The 19,298-nt window shown below is 40.2% G+C and overlaps 1 protein-coding gene across 2 annotated transcripts in view; it reads right to left on the reverse strand.

Annotated features, from left to right (window-relative positions):
• The window catches only part of Cytip (cytohesin 1 interacting protein), a 61,810-nt gene that overhangs the window by 18,093 nt on the left and 24,419 nt on the right, over positions 1 to 19,298 (reverse strand). The window contains exons 2-4 of one of the 2 annotated variants that reach the window (XM_059259151.1): positions 9,089 to 9,251; positions 925 to 974; positions 390 to 444 (exon numbers count right to left, since the gene is read on the reverse strand). In XM_059259151.1, the coding sequence (XP_059115134.1) occupies positions 390 to 444; positions 925 to 974; positions 9,089 to 9,157 (174 nt within the window). In that variant the 5' untranslated portion in view covers positions 9,158 to 9,251. Of the gene's footprint in view, positions 1 to 389; positions 445 to 924; positions 975 to 9,088; positions 9,336 to 19,298 lie in introns of those variants that run through there. The other variant, XM_059259149.1, reaches the window with a different exon arrangement.

Consider the following 19,298-nt stretch of genomic DNA (forward strand, 5'->3'; position numbering starts at 1 on the left):
ACAATGTCCAGCTCAAGTATTTAGAATCTGATATACATACAGTACAAGAATATGCTTATATGAAAATAAAGTTCTGTAAAATGTCCTTTGCTTTCTTCTTTAAGGTCCTGAAGTATCAAGCCCCTGTGTCTGGGCCTACCCTTAAGACCGCAGTGACTCGGCCCAAGGAGGAAGTGCATCTTTAGGGAAACAGAAGTTTCAATGTTTTCTCACCCAGATGGTACTTAGCATACTGAAAAACAGCCACACACTAAATAAAATCTAGTCTCCATCCTCATTCTAACCCTATCCTAACCTCCTTGTTCTTTGAAATTTAATTAGTATCTTTTGCAAATGTAATTAGTGTCTGCTTCTTCCTTAGAAATCTAGAATCTTTGCAAACTGCCCACCTGAATTTCAAATCCAAAAGCTCCATTGTCCTGCTTTTCCACAGTAACAAGTTTTCTGTAAGGAAAAAAAAGTTTAAACTGCGTAAATAACAAAGTATCATATCTGGCATATATTTAGCATTAACAATTACTGTTACAATGAAAACTAGCTTTCATTTCTGTAACTGTAGTATGGGTTAGGGATGTGTGCTCCTGTGTGTGTGTGTGTGTGTGTGTGTGTGTGTGTGTGTGTGTGTCTATGTGTCTATGTGTCTATGTGTCTATGTGTCTATGTGTCTATGTGTCTGTGTCTGTGTGTCTGTGTCTGTATCTGTGTGTCTGTACGTGTGTCTGTGTGTGTCTGTGTGCGCGTGCACGCATATACTGGAACACTTACATCCCTAAGCATCTCAGGCAGAGACTTAATAAAAAAGAAAAAGAAAGGAAGGAAGGAAGGAAGGAAGGAAGGAAGGAAGGAAGGAAGGAAGGAAGGAAGGAACGAAGGAACGAAGGAACGAAGGAAGGAACGAAGGAAGGAAAAAATGAATCTCTTTACCTTTGAGACCAGGAAAAGTCACCTAGAGAACTTGATCTGGCCAAAGCAAGCTGAAAAATAAAAAAAAGCATAGAGTTATCTCAAGGTCTTTAAGATGTGTCTGCAACTGTTCTGGGTCACAAAGAACTTTGTTCTTCATCATCAACCTGGAAACCTTATTAGATAAGATTAGTATTGTCCATTATCCTGTAACAGCAAGAGAGACTCTGGGAGAAGAGGGGCTCCCAGACCTTCTGTTGAGAAGACAAGGAGAAGCTCAGACAGTAAGATACTGTGCGAGGAGAACATTCGCTCCGTGTAGCAGACTTTCAAGCTTCCAACGATTGCTTTATGTCTAACCCATGTTTATGTCAATCTCTCAAAATGAGCTATAACAATTCACAACCATACTGAAACACCTACCCATAGGATGGCATGAAAACCACACAGTCCATATTTTCCATAGCTGCTGATGAGATGCTTATATTTACTATTACAGTTCAACGTGTTACTCTTTTTACCAGGCCAAGAATAGGCTTACATACGGAAATATGACTCAAAGCGCAGGCAGGATGGCTCACCACATAGGTTTGATTGGTGGGAGGGAAGAACCAACTCCTGCAATTTGTCTTCTGACTTCCTCATGCACAGCATTACATGCATACACAAACACATACACACACACACACACACACACACACACACGAGAGAGAGAGAGAGAGAGAGAGAGAGAGAGAGAGAGAGAGAGAGAGAGAGAGAGAGAGAGTCCCCACTACCACCACCACGCACACAAAAACAATCAGGATAGAAAATAAGAAATAGATTCAGAAAAATGATGGAGCTCAAAACACCCCAATTCTGATAATGACTTATTTTCACAATAGTTTTGGAAGAAAATATGAGATTTCCTGCCAAGAAAGCAAAGAAACCTCCTAATGCTATAAATAACATCACATTCACTCCCCTGCACATTTTGGAAAAAGTCATATAGGCATAAGCTTCTGGGACAGACCCAAACTCTTATATAGAGAGAAAGTCAGCAAAGGGGAAGACCTTCGTTTTAAGGGACTATGACCAGTTTTAGTTTTGGTTTCATTTGTTTAAGAAATATTTAGCAGATGTTAATTATTAATTAGTCCTTTCTTAAGTATTGTTCTAAGGGCTCAAAACATAACATCATGCCCCTAATTAAACAAAATCTTTTTGAAAAGATTTGTTTATTTATGTATATATGTGTATATATGAATGTTTTGCCTGAATGTGTGTATGTACACTATGTGCATGACTGGTATCTGTGAAGATCAGAAGGAGTCACCAGATCCTTGGAACTGGAACTAAGGGCAGCTTGTCATGAACTTCTATGAGAGTACTGGAAACTGAATGCAGGTCCTCCACAAGAGCAGCAAGTGCTCTTAGTGCTGAGCCATCTCTCCAGCTGATAGCTATGACATTTAGCTGCCAACATAATGCAATTGTCATTCATAAGCAAATAAATAAAATAGTAGATCCAAGAAGTTGATGAAGATAAATAAAAATAATGTGAGGATAGAAACTGCACATAGAAAATACATAGAAGAAATTAATGCATACAGGACAAAATCCACAGAAGCTTGCATTACCATAAATTCAAATTGTCAGGTACCAAGTGCCAGCAATTTCACAAATTTTCTGGAATGCCTCAGTGTTAGAAATTCAGCCACCAGTCACTATATACACTGGAGAGATGATGTCATTCCACAGACTTGATGTGTAACAATTGTACTGTCTTCTTTTGTCAGTGACACCTGGATTCTCAAGCTGGAAGGCTCAGACCCCAAATTATACTCTAGGCTTGGAATAAGTTTCTAATCTTGGTTTATAAGGACTAGTTATGGAATACCTACAGCAATTTGAATGGTTTGCCATAATCTGATTTTGTGCCTAAAATATTTCATGTATATGCACACACACACACACACACACACACACACACACACACACACACACACGAGGAGGGAGGAAAGGGAGGGAGAGAGGGAGATTAACAGGGATGGGTAGTTTTCCGTTACATCAGAAGGGCTGCATCTCTGGGAAAGAGAGTGAAAAAGGTGATATTTGCAGGCCTCACACCCTTACACTGTATTCCTATTTTCTTTATCTATTTTCACTATCACTATCTCCTTGTATTTCACCCTTCATTCAGATTGTCAAATACTTAGTTCAGCTCTATTTAATTCAGTTAGCTATAATCACAATTAAGGGTTTTTTTTTAAAAAAAAAAAACATTGCTATTGCTATTACAGTTTGTCGTATCCCTCCTGTTACCATCCACATGGAGGTTTATATGTGTCCATAGGTACACTCTGTATGAAGAGCATATTTGATCAAATGCTTCACGTCTTTAGGTAATCAATCATTTGTATGCTTTGGGACTCTGGGGAAATACACTGGTTTTACTTTCCACCCCAATGCTTCACACGAGGCTTAGAGTAGATTGTGACTTTAAAAATAGTGAAACAGACAGACAGAACTAAGCCTCAGACACCATCTGCAACTGAGTGATGGTGAGAGGCCCCGAGTGAAATATTCAAGCTCAATCGGATGTGCTAAGATCCCTTTAAACTTTGTCCTCCATTAAATGAAAGCTTTGTGGGAAAAATTCAAAGGTAGTTTTAAAAAGATAAAAATGAAAATCTCAAATATATAGAAGGATTTTAAAAAGCTAAAATAGAATTGGAGGGGACTACTCGAAAAACATCAACTGGTGTAGAAAGAGAGCTAAGGAAAAACGAAGTAAAATAGTGGTATCTTAATATCTAATGCTAAATAAATGAATGTTAGCAAGAATTAAACAGCCCTCAAGAATTAACCAGTTGGCAAGAATTAATAAAATATCTGACTACCACAATGTTAAATACCCTTTCCTTATCCCTGTGTTCATAGAATTGATAGGCGCCTCGGGATTTCCTCAACATGCCTGTTAAGTGACAGGTTATTTTGGATAGATTAAAATCTAAAACCTTTCAGCGCCCCCCCCCAATAGATCAGACTTCTGCTTACAAAAGAGGATGTTCCTCACCTCCCTCCTTGTAACAATTATGTGTAGCTCGCTGGCTAAAAAGTAATATGGGAACACTCCCGTGGCTGCTATTTTTGGGTTATCAGTGACACAAAAAGTTGAGACAAAATCGGATTATAAATTAGTTTCCATTCTGGGTTGGTAAAGAGATTTTAAACAGTGAACATATACATACAAAGCAATTTAAATACATTAGATACCATCAAACTCTTTAATGGTGGCCAGCCACATCTTGATGCAAAGTCTTCTTGGTTTTGATCAGAGTTGTCCAAGAGGTTAAATAAAAAGGAACTTTCAAGGTTCTGCCTTGCTCACCTGCTAAACTGCCTGTTACTTGGAGTGTGCCTAAGGCCCTGTCAAGGGTCTTCTGAATCAAGTTTTCTCTGTGTCCATCTCTCTAGCATGCATCAGCCCTGTTTGAAGATGTGGCCTTGGAGTAGGTCTTGCCCAGACAGACTGCCCTCCCAGGCAGAGTCTTTCTGAGTTGTAGTGATGGCACACACACACACACACACACACACACACACACACACAAAGAAATCATGAATGGAGAACTGGTGTGCAATTCACAGCATATGCTGGCAACAGCTGTCTTTTATTACACATTATCTAATATGAGAAGTCTAGGTTTAGCAATTTGGCAGGCTTGAAAGCTGCACATTCAGCTCTAACTACAGCACACCAGGCTCCGTAGCTTCTTCCTAGCCACGAGTCTAGTGATGTCTGAGGCTGATCTTAGGAAGGCTCCTCTGCTTTCAGGAAGATGACTTAAAAGACAAGGCATTAATATTCCACACACAATGTCTCCTGCTAGGCAGTGATTCTCGGGTCTCTCTTTAGTGGAAAATCAAGACCAAACACAGCAGCTGTCAATGTGCACAGCAGAAAGGAAATCGGAAACACAGCTTGTTGGTGAACCCTCCTCAGAGCAGCTCAGAGACCAACACAGAAGCTGCCACTTTTGCTGCTAGGGCAGACTGTTGTGTTCTTCTCCTGGCTCTGCTACTCATTTCCTGCAAAAGTTGGGGGTGTGGTTAGGGAAGGGTACAGATTCAGAGGTGGGCTTTTTTTTAAGTACTTTGTTTTGAATTATATCCTTGGCTCTTTCCAATTCCCTGCCTATTTCACTTTTATTCCCAATTGTTTCAGGAATACAGTTCTCCCCATCTTCTGAAAATCAGACCGTTAAGACAGAAAGGATCATCAAACTATCCAAAGACACAACAGAAAAATGAAACTAGAGTCAATGTCCCAACTTAGAATACCCATATGGAGGTGAATACTATATTCCAGCTTCCATGGAGGTCTGATTACAGCCCCTCACCTCTTTTTTTTTTTTTTTTTTTTTTTTTTTTGGTTTTTCGAGACAGGGTTTCTCTGTGTAGCTTTGCGCCTTTCCTGGGACTCACTTGGTAGTCCAGGCTGGCCTCGAACTCACAGAGATCCGCCTGGCTCTGCCTCCCGAGTGCTGGGATTAAAGGCGTGCGCCACCACCGCCCGGCTCCTCACCTCTTTTTAAAGAAGAATGATTGGATATTAGCCCAAGCATAACACTGCAGGCTTGATGTTGCCTAAATGAGATAATGGCAGAAGTACAAAGAACGCCCCTGTGGGCAGATCTCAGCTCGGAACTATACCCATTACAAGCATTTAGTATCATCCCTAACTGAAATTGTATGTGAAACCAGCTTTCTAGAAGCTTCCTATTTAGCAATAATTTCATCACTCAAAGAAAATTAGACAGTGACAATAAGTTTAGGTCTAATTCACAGTCAACCTTCATACCTGTGTGCCAGGTTCCTGGTTCTCTCTGCCACACTAGGAGAGAGCCACCTTCATTATAGCCTTGTAAGAGTAGCAGTCAGGCGCAATTTCTACCCTTGGGACATGGGATGCTTATAAGACTTCCCTTCTCTTCCATTAACCTCCCTCAAGGTTTTATATTGCAGGGACTTCACCCCAAAAAACTACGTTCAAAATTAGAAGTATTACTGATGTGTCTGTCAATTCTTACCAATGCAGGTACTGAAATAATTTGCACACACAGAAATCTATTTTTAAACAATTCTGGGTGCGAATCCCCAGTGGATTCTGAAGATTAAGCTGAAACTAGAAGCTAGCCAGATATAGCTTTGCAGAAACCAAAGCCACAATAACAAGAAGTATGAATGTTGACGTCAGCCGTCAAAGTGTTGAAAATAACTGCAGACAGAAGAACACCTGCCACGGCTGCTACTATTGCCTCATGGGAATCCTGCTGCAGACCATTCAGACGTGCCGGGGTGGGGGGTTAATTTGTTGTTGTTGTTGCTGTTGCTACTAATGTTTGTTTTTCTAAGAAAACAATTCACAAGAAGCAAATGTCCATGTGGAAAATTATAAAATCTTAGCAAATACCTGCATGAAGTTTCACTGAGAGTAGTTACGTAGTATCCTGAGTGCCATGCTCCAAAGGTTTGGTTTAGAAAAAGGTTCGGAGTTTTTTGTTTGTTTGTTGTTTGTTTGTTTGTTTGTTTGTTTTTTTAATTCTGAGACAGGGTTTCTCTGTGTAGCCCTGGATATCCTAGAACTGACTCTGGCCTTGACTCAGAGATCCGACAGTCTCTGCCTCTCAGGTGCTGGGGTTAGAGGTGTGTACCACCACTGCTAGGTCAGAAAAAGCTTTAAGAATGGGGGAAGTACATGCACAGTGTGTTAAAGAATACAAGAAGAGAAAAAGAAGAAATAGAGAAGAGCATGGGCATACATTAGTGGTATAGGAAGTCTGCGTGCTCACACATTTTTATACACCTAAATTCCTCTTATCATTCCCTCCAATAATCACTCAATCCTCCTGGTTGTCCTTTTCCAATTCATATGGTCTTTAGTGCTATTGATCACCAAGTTTTTACCTTTCCTCTCTATTGCTTTATTTCTTCTTTCTCCAACTACTGAAAAAGCCACCCTGCCACTTTTCTAGAATGAAGTTCCTAAAATCCACAACATCTCAAACCTATTCAGTGGCTCTGGGTGCGGGGGCAACCATAGTCAGCTCTCTGCATCCATTCATTAAACCAACTGCAGATGAAAACACTCCATAGAAACAAAACATTGCATCTGCACTGAATGTGTATATATTCCTTTTCTGCCATCCTTCTCTAAACAATATAATGTGACAGCTATTCCTATAGCCAATGATATTGTCTTAGGTATTACACCTGATCCTAGTAGTTTATATGCAAATAGTCTGCCACTTTATATCAGAGACTCCAGCATCTGTGGTCCTTGATTTTCATGGGTGGTGGTTTTTGGAACCAGTGCTCCATGGATAGCAAAGGCCAATCGCACTGCTTTCTCAAGGGTCTCTCTCCTCTCAGAGGCACATTAGATCTTCCTGATACACTAAGCACTGTGTGTCTAAACAAACTTGCCCCCAAAGCACAAGATTCTGTCCTTCCACCTTAGGGAGTTCCTTGCTTAGGAGTACCAAACAGAGACAGACTGCAGGATGGTTTATCTGCCGTTCATTCTGTCCCTAAACTGTAACCCTTCTCCAGGAAGGAAACTTGCCCATATGGCTGATCTAGCTACTTGGATGTTTTTCACGATGCAGGGGTCCAGTATGATGTAATTCCTGAGCTCAAAAGGAGAAGTGGGAAGATCCTGCCCTTGATGCAAAAATTAGCAAGTTGCTTTCTTGGTAAGTAATGTACCCAGAGAACAAATCATAGACTAAAAAAAAAACGAACAGAATGTAGTTTAACAACTTCGTGGCAAGTAGAAACAAAAAATGGACTGTTGGCTATCTGGAATCCGAGTAAAGATGGTGTTTCCTGCGCTACTAATTTATAAGTTGATATAGATGTTCATCAAACTTTGTATCATGAAAGCACTTTGAATTGAGAGTGGTAACCAAATCTCGGCAAATGATGTCATCGTCTTCATCACTGTGGAAAATGCCAAGAAGTCATTTCACCAACCATATCACTAAAAGGAGAACCTGCCTGTCCTCCAGGCTGGGACTTTGTAATGCTGAAGTTAAAGGCACTCAAAGGAAAACACAATACACACAAGAATGCAGGCCCCAGAGCTACACCCTCATGCTCTCAGTCAATTCTAAACATCTGTGCACAATTGCTGTATGTAAATTCAAATATACACTTTGGACCTCATAGCAATTTATATGATCAAAATACACAAAGAGGTGTATGGTTAATTAAAGACCAAAAATTCAGAACAAATTCACGTGGACATAGATTTTCCCAAGTGAGTGTTCATCTCTAAAGAAATTTTATGCAATAAAAATTTCCAAACAATCTTTACCGAGTGCCAAGTGCCCTACATATTTCCTCACTTAAGGAGCGTACAGTTCAAGGATGGTGTTTCTGCTGTTGCCCAATCCAATGAATGGAATTTAGTGTAATAACTTCTTCTTTTTTTTTTAAGGACATAGTGTGAGGGAGGCTGGCAACTTACTTGAGATGCCTCAACTACTCAGCAGCCAAGCTTGGTTTCTACCCCACACAAGTCTTACTTCCCATGAGCCCTGGGTGGTGTCAGTGCTCTGGAGCTGAAGAATTTACTTAGTTGACAACCTTTGTGTTCCAGGAGATGTCTTCTCTTGATTGGGAACTAACAGGACTAAGAAAGCCTGGAGGTGAGACTAGGAGGGAGAGAGTTAATGGAGACACAAACGGGAGAGAGTTAATGGAGACACAAACGGAGAAAGTCTAATGGTGCTGGTTGTGTTCCTGCAAACCAACTTCAAGCCTGTTGTGCTCAATAACTTCACTTTACCTGAGCACATCCCTTAAGTTAAAAAGAAATGTTTACGTCTTCCTTTTTTAAAAAAAGTTTTTTAAAAGACTGTTTTCCCATCTCTGGACTGCTACGCCCTCTCTTTTGGGAAGGTCACCTCCTTCCTCACACATACTCTCAGTCCTTAACTCCTAAGTGAACTGACTTAGTAGACAGAGCTTGTCCTCAGTGGGGCAGAAAGAATTCTCTTTTGCATAAGAACCAAAATGACTATTAAGGATGGGGACTGAGGCCAGGAGTCAAGGAATTCATGGCGACACACAGAAGCAAAGCCCACATTCAGCAGTAGTCAGACAAACATGGACATTCTCGATAGAAGTGCAATCATACCTGCTTTCGTCCCCGAGGCAAAGTAGCCACAGTGTCTGCCAGCATTTGAATCCGTCTGTTGTCTTCCATTGTGAGGGGGCCCGTGAGTGCGGAGTAGGAGCTGTATGCAGCAGAATCAGTACAGTACTCCAAGTTGCCATTGCCGTTCTGCTGCTGTAGAAGCCTTTGCAAAGACATTGTGGACAAAGATTAATCCCACCAGCACATGCTGCAGTGGCCTGGCAGGAGGAGGGAAGCCAAGTGCACAGCCCTCTGACAGACAGTCAAATAGTAGCAAAGCAGAAAGGAACCATGTGACCACTGTGGTTTGAGGTACAGTTACACCAACCCTATCTAGGAGTTCACTCCCACTCCCCAGGGCTCCTCAGAGAACCTCATGCTCCTTTTCTACAATTAAAAAGAAGAAGAAGAAGAAGAATCAACTTACTTTTTTCTCCCTCAAATAGCCAGAACACTGAGAATTTGATACTCTATGGCTACATGTATTCAAAACAGAATTTTTCAGTTTTTAAAAGAAAGGAAAAAGGAAAGGAATAAGACCCTTGCTGAAGCTCTATCATTTTTTTCCCACACCCTCATTTAATGATAATGCCTTGGCACACAGACAGAGACTGTGTCGACACTTGGCTCTTATGGCTGTAAGCATCACACGTGCTGGTCATGTCGTTCCCCCTAAAGTCCTGTAGTGTTCCTCCCCCGAAGTACACCCTAGCTCGTTAAAGTTCATCAAAAGGACATTCTATGCCTTGGACTGTAGCCCTATGACATTTGCCTGATTGCCTTCATGCTGCTCTGTCCTTACTTAAATTATCCATCAGCTCTACAGGGCAGAATGGGTAGGGAAAGGCAGTATGTATAGTGTAAGATGTTGGTCATATCTGGGACTGGACATAGATGAAGCTTTGGGGGAAAGAATGGGCTGGGTAGGATGGGAACAGGCAAGCTAAGATAGCACAGGATGGCCCCGTTCTAATGTGCCATCACAGGGTACTTGAAAACAGTTGCTCATTTTTAATTTTTATTATTTGAGTCATTTGAAGAGAACTGGTTTCACAGAGAAGCAGAGCAGGGAAGGCAGAATCAAAACAAAAGTGAAAAGGAGAAGTTTTAAATAGCATAGAAGTCAAACATGCATCTAAAAGTCATTTGGAAGGTCACTGCCGGAGTTTACAAGAATTAGAAAAAGCTTCAAGCTTGGATGGAATATGTGCACTACAAGTCATGGTGAATTCAGCCTAAGGAGAACTTGCCAAATGTGAATTATAAAGTCTTCAGAATTAATCAAAAGAAGGAGCCAAATCAGAGAATGGTGAAATTCTACCATCACATGAGTCCTTGCTTTTGGAACTGCATTAAGACAGAAGCAAAACCATGTCCACTATAACATATAAAGTCCAAGTTAGAATTCACAAACACACACCCTTTTAGAGGACAGGGAAGTGTAATTCTAAAGGGAGTGGCAGTGACATCAGTAGCTAAACAATAATGGATCATGAAAGTGTTCATGTAGTACACATATGTCTATGCAAGTGCGTCATAAATATGTGTGTGCATGTGTATGTGTGTGGTGTGTGTATTAAAAGGGATATTAGAGAGGCCAGGAAGCATGTAACACAATTAATGGATAATACTTTGTCCTCTAGGAACTTTACAGTTATGTAAGTGTGTTAATATATCAAAACATCAATCAAACCAAGTTTTACAGATGAAAACTAAAATTGTATGAATTGCTATATTTGACTATAGACTACAGACCTTAATGATTAATTGGAGAAATGAGGACACAGTTTTCACTATATAAGCTGTGAAATGCATTTAACAAGCTGAATCTTTTAATAAGCATACTTACTTTTATACTCCATGAGTATACATATCAGTGAAAGGCAGATCTTCTCCCTGCCCGTACTAATCAGTCAGGTCGCACCCACTAATTATGAACTGGTCAATTTCTATGGTTCTGCTCTCTGTTCTAATTCTTAAGGCCTGTGCCAAGCCACTTATTACATATTTTAAATAACATCCTGATCAGAAGTGTCATTTGTGATACAATGTGGGAAAGCACTAATCTTCCAATGACAGTGCAGCTTTCCCTCAAATTGTTGGCTTACAAAGGTGTTTCACTGTTTAGGTGTCAGAAGTTCTCTGTGTTTTCGCTTTTTTTCCTTCTAGTATTTACTTTCAGAGAATGGTAAGTGCCTGCTTCCCATTCCCCTTCAGTCTCTACATTACTGTGAGGAGGGGATGCTGAAGATGATCTGATCAAGCTGTCCAGCATCCAGGTCCCAGTGTGCATCACTGTCCATGGGACAAAATGAACACATTCCATATTCTTGTCTCACTCTACTCTCTGAAGAGGCCTGTCATGTTTTTCAAGATAATTCCTTTAAGACCTAAATACTACATGTGGGGCATAGTTAGATACATATAAGACTGTTTCTATACTGATGCATCATTTCCTCTCATTTTCTTGAGACCAAAAGACAGCTTTTAACTGCATGTTTATATTTCATGTCTTACATGTAAAAATTGTAAAAGAAATGTAAAAATAAAAATAAGAAAGGAGTTACATTTTAAAATTAATTAAATCATAATTTCCTGAATCATCAAGGAAGAAAAAACAATAAAAGAAAGGAAGGGAGGGAGGGAGGGAGGGAGGGAGGGAGGGAGGGAGGGAGGGAGGGAGAGGAAAAGAAAGCCATTCAAAAAGGGGTATCATGTTCCTTGAGAGCGACTTGAGTGTGAGAACAGATCTCTTTAAAAGACTGCCTGCCATGTGCTCCAAAAACTAACTTTCCATTGTGTGGAGGCAAGTAATCCTCTTCTTACCTGGAGCATTTTGTTTATATGTAGAAATCCATCCTTGGTATGAATGAAGTGAACACTGAGGGACATGGGATGATTTGGTAGAGGGACTTAAGAAGATGCACTGAGTCCGGAACACAGAGGGAAAGTTAGGAAGTTCTTCAAGAAACAGTGACCAGCCTGCTAACCATCCATGAAACGAACAAGAATATTGACTTTACTGCCCCAAGTGCCAGTCTCAAATCCTGGCTCTGAGAGTTTAAGAATACAGACTAAAATGTGTCCCACTGTGTACACTTGTTAAAGCCCTAATCTCTAATGTAGACTGCCATTGGATTAAAGAGGCAATCAAGGTCAGCTGAGGTCAACGGAATGGAATCCTGATCTAGCAGACTATGTCCTTGTAAGAACACATATAAGAGAGGCCTCTTCCCACGTGAGGACACAGCTAGAAAGCAGCCATCTAAAGGCAGGAAGAGACCCACGGTATCAAGTCAGCACCTTGATCCCGGCCTTTGAAGCTCCCAGAACCCTGAAAATGAAAACGTCTGTTGTGTAGAGCCACCCAGTGTATGGTGTGTCGTATACTCCGGGACTTGCCATGCTGGCTGTCGTCCAGAAGCCTGGGCTGGTTCACATACTCCCTAAACCTCAGTTTCCACGTATATAAACATGGCATTTAGGGGGAACAGATAAAAGTGTCCATGTGCAACACACAATACAAAATATGCTATCACTGGTGAACTTTGTTTTAAGTAGTAAGAACTCACAAGGGAACACTTTAGAGGAAACAACCTTAAACCCAGAAGAACTTGCCTGTCAACTACGCCATGTCTGCGTGTGCAGCAGACGGACCCTCATCACCCTTACAGAGCATAAAGCTGGAGTACGTGTGCAGTCCCAAAATTCACTCAGCAAGATGTGCTCAACAAAGCAATGTCAGAGCCAGTTCCTAAATTTCTGTATTCCTTTTAGCTAAAAAAAAAAAAATATTTATTCACATGAACATGGGACAGAAGTGAGTGGGTACTGAATGGGGAGACTTCTGCAAAAATCTAGTTAGGTTTTCATTCTGGCTTTGTGACTTTGATTTGTTCAAGATTTTATTTGGCTTCCTAGAATGCTAGAGCATTTTGTTTTATTTTATTTTATGCCTCTATTATACAGGAAGCTTTTACTTGACTCCCTGGACCTAAGTAAGACATGAGTCAATGCCACATAGATGAAAGTGGACTATTATGTATTTGAATTTGCAGAAGGCAAGTTCAATTTTGTAAAGTTACTTATTCTATTTTTTTAAATATACAAATCATCTTAATGCTTTTTTTTTTTTTTTTTGGTTTTTCGAGACAGGGTTTCTCTGTGTCGCTTTGCGCCTTTCCTGGATCTCGCTCTGTAGGCCAGGCTGGCCTCGAACTCACAAAGATCCGCCTGCCTCTGCCTCCCGAGTGCTGAGATTAAAGGCATGCGCCACCACCGCCTGGCTAAGAATTTTTTACTGAGGAGTGTGTGTGTGTGAGTGTGTGTGTGTGTGTAAGCATGTACTTTCACGCAGGTTCCAGAAGAGGGTGTCAGATCTCCTGGAACTGGAGTTATGGGAGGTTGTGAATAGCCCAACATGGGTGCTTGGATCTGAACTCCAGTCCTCTGGAAAAGTAGCAAGTGCTCCTAATCACTGCGTCATGTCTCTAATGCTCTTATCACCTTATTTTAATGACTGGCTTGGACAGACAGACATTTCCTTTTTCCCCGGGTCAATGGTAATTAGATAACATTCTCAAGAAAAAAAAAGTATTCATCTTAAAAAAAAAAAAAAAAAAAAAAAAAAAACGCAACTAAGATTATACTGCAAAGACCGTCCCTAGAGAGTAGACAGTTCAAGGAAAAAAGTAACAGAGTCAGCTCATTAAAGCTCTTTGTAACCGTAGTGTGGAGAAGCACTAAGGGTAAGATTAGAGTTACTATCACATGTTTAAATAAGAAAAAGAAAAAATTTAACCCTCACACAAATAATAATTAACAGAATGTTCTTAATGTGCAAACAAGGAAGGGATTTTCTAACCTATTCATGTTCAATTCAGTTGCTCATGAAGCCATGGGTGGACCATATTATCACCCCAGAAAGGCCCCTAAATTCATCTGAAGCATTTTGTCTTATCAAGATCAGCTTTTCTTGAAGTAATCCAGTGAGCTAACTGTCTTCAGGTGTAAAAACAGATGTCTTTCCACGTCCACTCACTCACTTATCACAGAGCACCATCACTAACGACTTTACAAAAGCGCGTTCTCCTTCCTCCCTATTCAGCCTTGGAGAGCATGTACCCAGCAGTGGGTGTGTGGCAGAAGTAGGTCTGTAAGAAGTCATGCTGTAGGTGTAAAGTGGCATGTGGTCCACTTGAAGCCGGGGATGTGTGTAGGTGTTAAAAGGCACCTTCTTTGCCTGTATACAGTTCCAGGTGCTATCCAAAAATTATCTGGCGGTGTACAAGCCGTGTCTGGGGTTTTAGAGGCAGTCAATGCCGTAAATTTGAAATTGTACCTTTCCAGATGAAAGGAAATTCCTTACATTTCCTGTCGAAGAGGGAAACAAGGTGATAGGAGATCACATCAAATTCTGACTTCCAGCCAAGCGGTGGTGGTGCACGCCTTTAACCCCAGCACTCAAGAAGCAGAGCCAGGTGGATCTCTGTGAGTTCAAGGCCAGCCTGGTCTACAGAGCAAGATCCAGGACAGGTACCAAAACTACACAGAGAAACCTTGTCTCAGAAAAAATAAATAAGTAAATAAAATAAAATTCTGACTTCCAGCCTGGCCGTGACCTGCAGCCGTTCTGCTGTGAATCCCGTGTGCTATATTCTGTCCATGCTGCATTAGTTGCTTAGTTAAGAAACATAAAAGCCAGCTGAAAGCATCAGGCCTGTAGAAGACAGAAAGGAGCCTACACCCAATGTGTGAGGAACAATGGCCTATTCACTCCTCTGTAACTGAGTGTCAGGCCAGGAAGAGCTCCCCCAGTTTCCATAGACATGGCTCTCTTTGGGAGGGGTAAAACTGGAGCTAGGAAAAAGAAGTCTCTTTCAATAAAGAGACAAAGCAAACAGTGTCACCATCAGTTAAAAGAAACCTAATTGAGTTTATCTAAAACTTTCCTAGAACCATCTTTCTCTAAGCATTTGCCAAGTTTGACCTGAGCTGAATGGAACCACATTTGTTTCCCAAAGACAGCCTTGTGGTGCTCAGCCACCCTTCAAACAGAACTTGAGGCAGAATTATAATAACAATTTTACTTTTATAAATCCCAAACAAGCTAGGTTTCAACAGAAACAAGTAATCCAAATCTAAAAGAAATACCCACAGATGCGCGCTAAATATTGAAAGGTCAATGTTTTCTGTAACTGCTCTTCTTGTACTCCATACACACAAATATGTGGTGATTCTAGGCTTCCAGGACTGCCCTCCCCAGGATAGAGAGCTGATTATAGAACAGTTAGCTGGGCACAGTGGTACAGCCCAGTAGTCCCAGCCACTCGGGACACTGAGGCAGGAGGATTGCTCAATTCCAGGAGTTAAAGCCAGTCTGATCAACATGGTATGCCTCATTTCAAAGAAGGAAAGAACAAACCTAGCAACAGTTTTACAATATAAGATGAAAAAATAAAATACAAAAATAAGTAAGTTGCTAATATAACAGCAACTCTTACATATGATGCTTTATAATTCTTGTTATACTTAATTATTAAAATTATTTCACTGCTATTTGGCAATATTATAAAGAGAGTTAAAATAGTGAGTAAAAGAACCATTATCAAGAACAGCTACAATGTCATAAACAAGCATTTTAAAAACTTTATGGTACTGGACTAGGCCCTCTAGATAGGTAAGACAGTTGTTTAGCTTGAACTGTTTAGGGGGCACCCAGGCAGGCAGTGGGAATGGGACTCATCCCTGGTATATGAGCAAGCATTTTGGAGTCCAGTGCCTATGGTGGGACACTTTGAGCAGCCTTGGTGCAGGGAGGAAGAGCTTGGACCTGTCTCAAATGAGTGTGCCAGGCTCTGCTGACTCCCCATGGGAGACCTTGCCTTGGGAGGAGGTGGGAAAGGGGGGTGAGTTGGGGGAGAAAGATGGGGGTCAGGAGGAGGAAGGAGAAGGGAATCTGTGGTTTGTATGTAAAATGAATAGAAAAATCTCTTAATAATAATTAAAAGAAAAAAAGAGGTAAAAAATTAAAATAAAATAATAATTCAAAGACTTATATTACCTACAGAATAAACTTTATGAAGGTGACTATAAAAATCTAGACTGAGGAAAACACAGATCGCACTCCCACCAGCGGAGACTGTCTCATAACTATGCTTATTTGTTAATCCCACTGGGCAAGAATAAGACCACTAACACAATACTGACCCAAATTCGAAGCAATCTTTCATTAAATACTGGCCAGGATGAAGAACTCTGGCCTGGTCCATTCTAGGGTTCCCAGAAAATGGCAACAAGTCACATTTTGCAGAGGTTTATAAAGACAAATCTATAAGGCTACATATTTCCAACCAGGTCCAATCAGGGGCAAGCATATTTCCTAACATACTTCCTGCCTGCATACCTCCTGCCTACATCCAATCAGAGGCAAGCATACGTCCTGACATACTTCCTGCCTGTATACCTCCTGCCTACATCTAATCAAAGGCAAGCATATGTCCTGACATACTTCCTGCCTGTATACCTCCCCCTACACGTGATCAAGCACATTCAGTGCAATTGGGTCAAACAATCATGTTTAGGGGAATGAAAACTTGTGGCTTGTTATCTTACAGAATTGCATCCAGCACTTCAGAAAGTATCTGTCCTTGGGCAAGGGGCTTCCAGGTTAGAGGCGTTTTTGTTTTATGGAACTCTTAGCTACAGTAATTAAAACACAATTTTGACTCTCACAGTTATCCTCAAATGCTCTACAATATTCAATGTGCTAATCTATAGTTTTTGCTTATAGTATTTAACATCTACTTTTACAGTTATATGAAACAGAAAAGGCATAAGAGGAGATGAGATAAATTGCAAAATTATAATGGTGGTGTATGGAGGTAAGGAACCGTTCTCATGAGTATTGAGTAACACAATGTAACTCAAAGCACCATTGTTAAAGAGATGAGATCAAGGAAAAGAATAATATCAAATGCTGTCAAATGAATAGAAAACCCCAAACATCTGGGCAGCGATGCTCTCGGAAGGCAAAGGCAGACAGATCTCTATGAGTTTGAGGCCAACCTGGTCTACAAAGCAAGTTCCAGGACAACCAGGACTGTTACACAAAGAACCCTTGTCTCAAAAAAAGAAAAGAAAGAAAATCCCCAAATATACCCAAACATATGGACAAACTTATATAATCAAGTGATTTCAACCCATTAGGAAAATAATAGACCCTTCAATAAATAAAACTGGACCTATTTGGGTAAAAATAAAAAATTAAGTCATATCCTTTTACCAGAACTGAGTAAATTCCTAATACTTTAGCAGTTACATCTAAACATTTAGAATATATGAGAAATAGGAAATATAGAGTATTTCAATAAGATGAGGTCAGGAATGGTTTTTCTACATAAGTCATAAAAACGCAGAAATATCACCAGCATAAGGATGAGAAAATTCTGTTCTGGGAAAACTATGCTGGACAAGGGTGAAAACTAAGAGCCAGGCAGGTATTGCTTGTGAGAAACAATTACTTAGTGGTTATAATGAATGGAGTGCTTGGGTTGGGGCTTCTGCTCACTCACTGAAAAGTGCAAGGCCATGGGTTCAGCCCATAGAGTTGGAATAATAATAATAATAATAATAATAATAATAATAATAATAGGAAACATTAAATAGAGTGCCTCAGCTGACATTTCTTAGAAAAGTATTTTTCAAAATGCAAAGCAATGAACATATAATTTAGAGAAGAAATATGAATCACCAATAGATCTGTCAGTGTTTAAACTTATTAGTGAAACAGGAAGTAGAAAGATGAAATAGTAAGTATTAACTGTTGCCTACCAGATGAAAAAAAGTTTGATGATAACGCAGTACTGAAAAAGTTGCAAAGAAATGGGCAGTTGGACACTGTGGGTAGGAATATATACCAATCAAGCCTTATCAGCGATGATGTCATTTGACTGTATCAAATTAAGTATGCAAACAGTAATTCTAATCATGAGTCCTGACAAACCCCTCTAGCTGCAAAGACAATCCAAGAATGATATTTGTGGGGTTGTTTGTAACTACAAAACATTTCAGGTTTTAATTGTGCATTATATGGGATGTGCTTAAATGATTTGTGGTTGTTTAATTCTATGGAGTACACTGCACTAGTTGTAAAGCGTAAAACAAGTATTCATGTACTGAGAAGACAAGTGTGGCATGGAGTTGCTTTCGTTTCGCTTTGTTTTTTAAGAAAAAAAATATGAACACTAACATAGACAAAAAAAAAAAATCAAGAAACTACAAAGTGACCTGCCAATCCCAGTTATCACAGGTGACGGCCTCAGAGAAGGAAAAGAAAGATGATTGGCAGAGTCCCTGTTGAAGAGGGTTTAAAGCTTTTATGTATATTTTCTTCTACATTTCTATTTGAAATCAGCTTTCAAAATTCCAATATTTCACAGATAATCTTAAGGAGCCAATTACATTTTGTTGATATCTCTTGGTTTTATGAGTCTTCATCTTTTGGTTTATGCTTATTAATGATAATTATTGTTTTATCCAGTGGATGCCTAGTGTTGGTTAGCAAACAGATTTCATTTCATTTATTTCTCATCCTTTTATCATCTTCCAATGAAGCAAAATTCTTCCTCCAAAAAGGTCTAATCAGGTCTCTACAAAATAACGACAAAAGAGGGAATGATATCACAGGCAAAGGACACTGGCCTGGGTTATTAAAACCCATTGATTGTCTCTATAATGGCCATCGTGTGTGTGTGTGTGTGTGTGTGTGTGTGTGTGTGTGTGTGTGTGTCAGAGAGAGAGAGACAGACAGACACACATGCACACACACAAATACATACACACACTTTGTGTGTATGTTCTTTCTGTCTGCTTGTCTGCCTGTCTCTTACATCATTTCTTACCTGTTTTCTTCCTCATGACACTCACACAGTTACATTTCAAAATCAAACCTTCCATAGAATTTCAAGATAAACAAGTGAGGGTGGTTTCTTCCTCTTCCACCAACTCTTCCTGTCAGGCTCACCTTTTACGTAACCTCACCCTTGCCCTTGGGTATGGGCACTTAACCGTGCAGAATTGGGAAAGTCTTTAGAAAGCAACTTCTTAGAAAGTAACTTGAGGCCTGAGAACTGGAACTCAATGAGATACTTGGAATAAGAAAACACTTACATGAAGTCTGGGTGGTTTCCCCTTAGTCTGCCCTTCCTGC

This window comes from Peromyscus eremicus, chromosome 4, assembly GCF_949786415.1.
Source record: "Peromyscus eremicus chromosome 4, PerEre_H2_v1, whole genome shotgun sequence".
In the NCBI taxonomy this organism is placed as follows: domain Eukaryota; kingdom Metazoa; phylum Chordata; class Mammalia; order Rodentia; family Cricetidae; genus Peromyscus; species Peromyscus eremicus.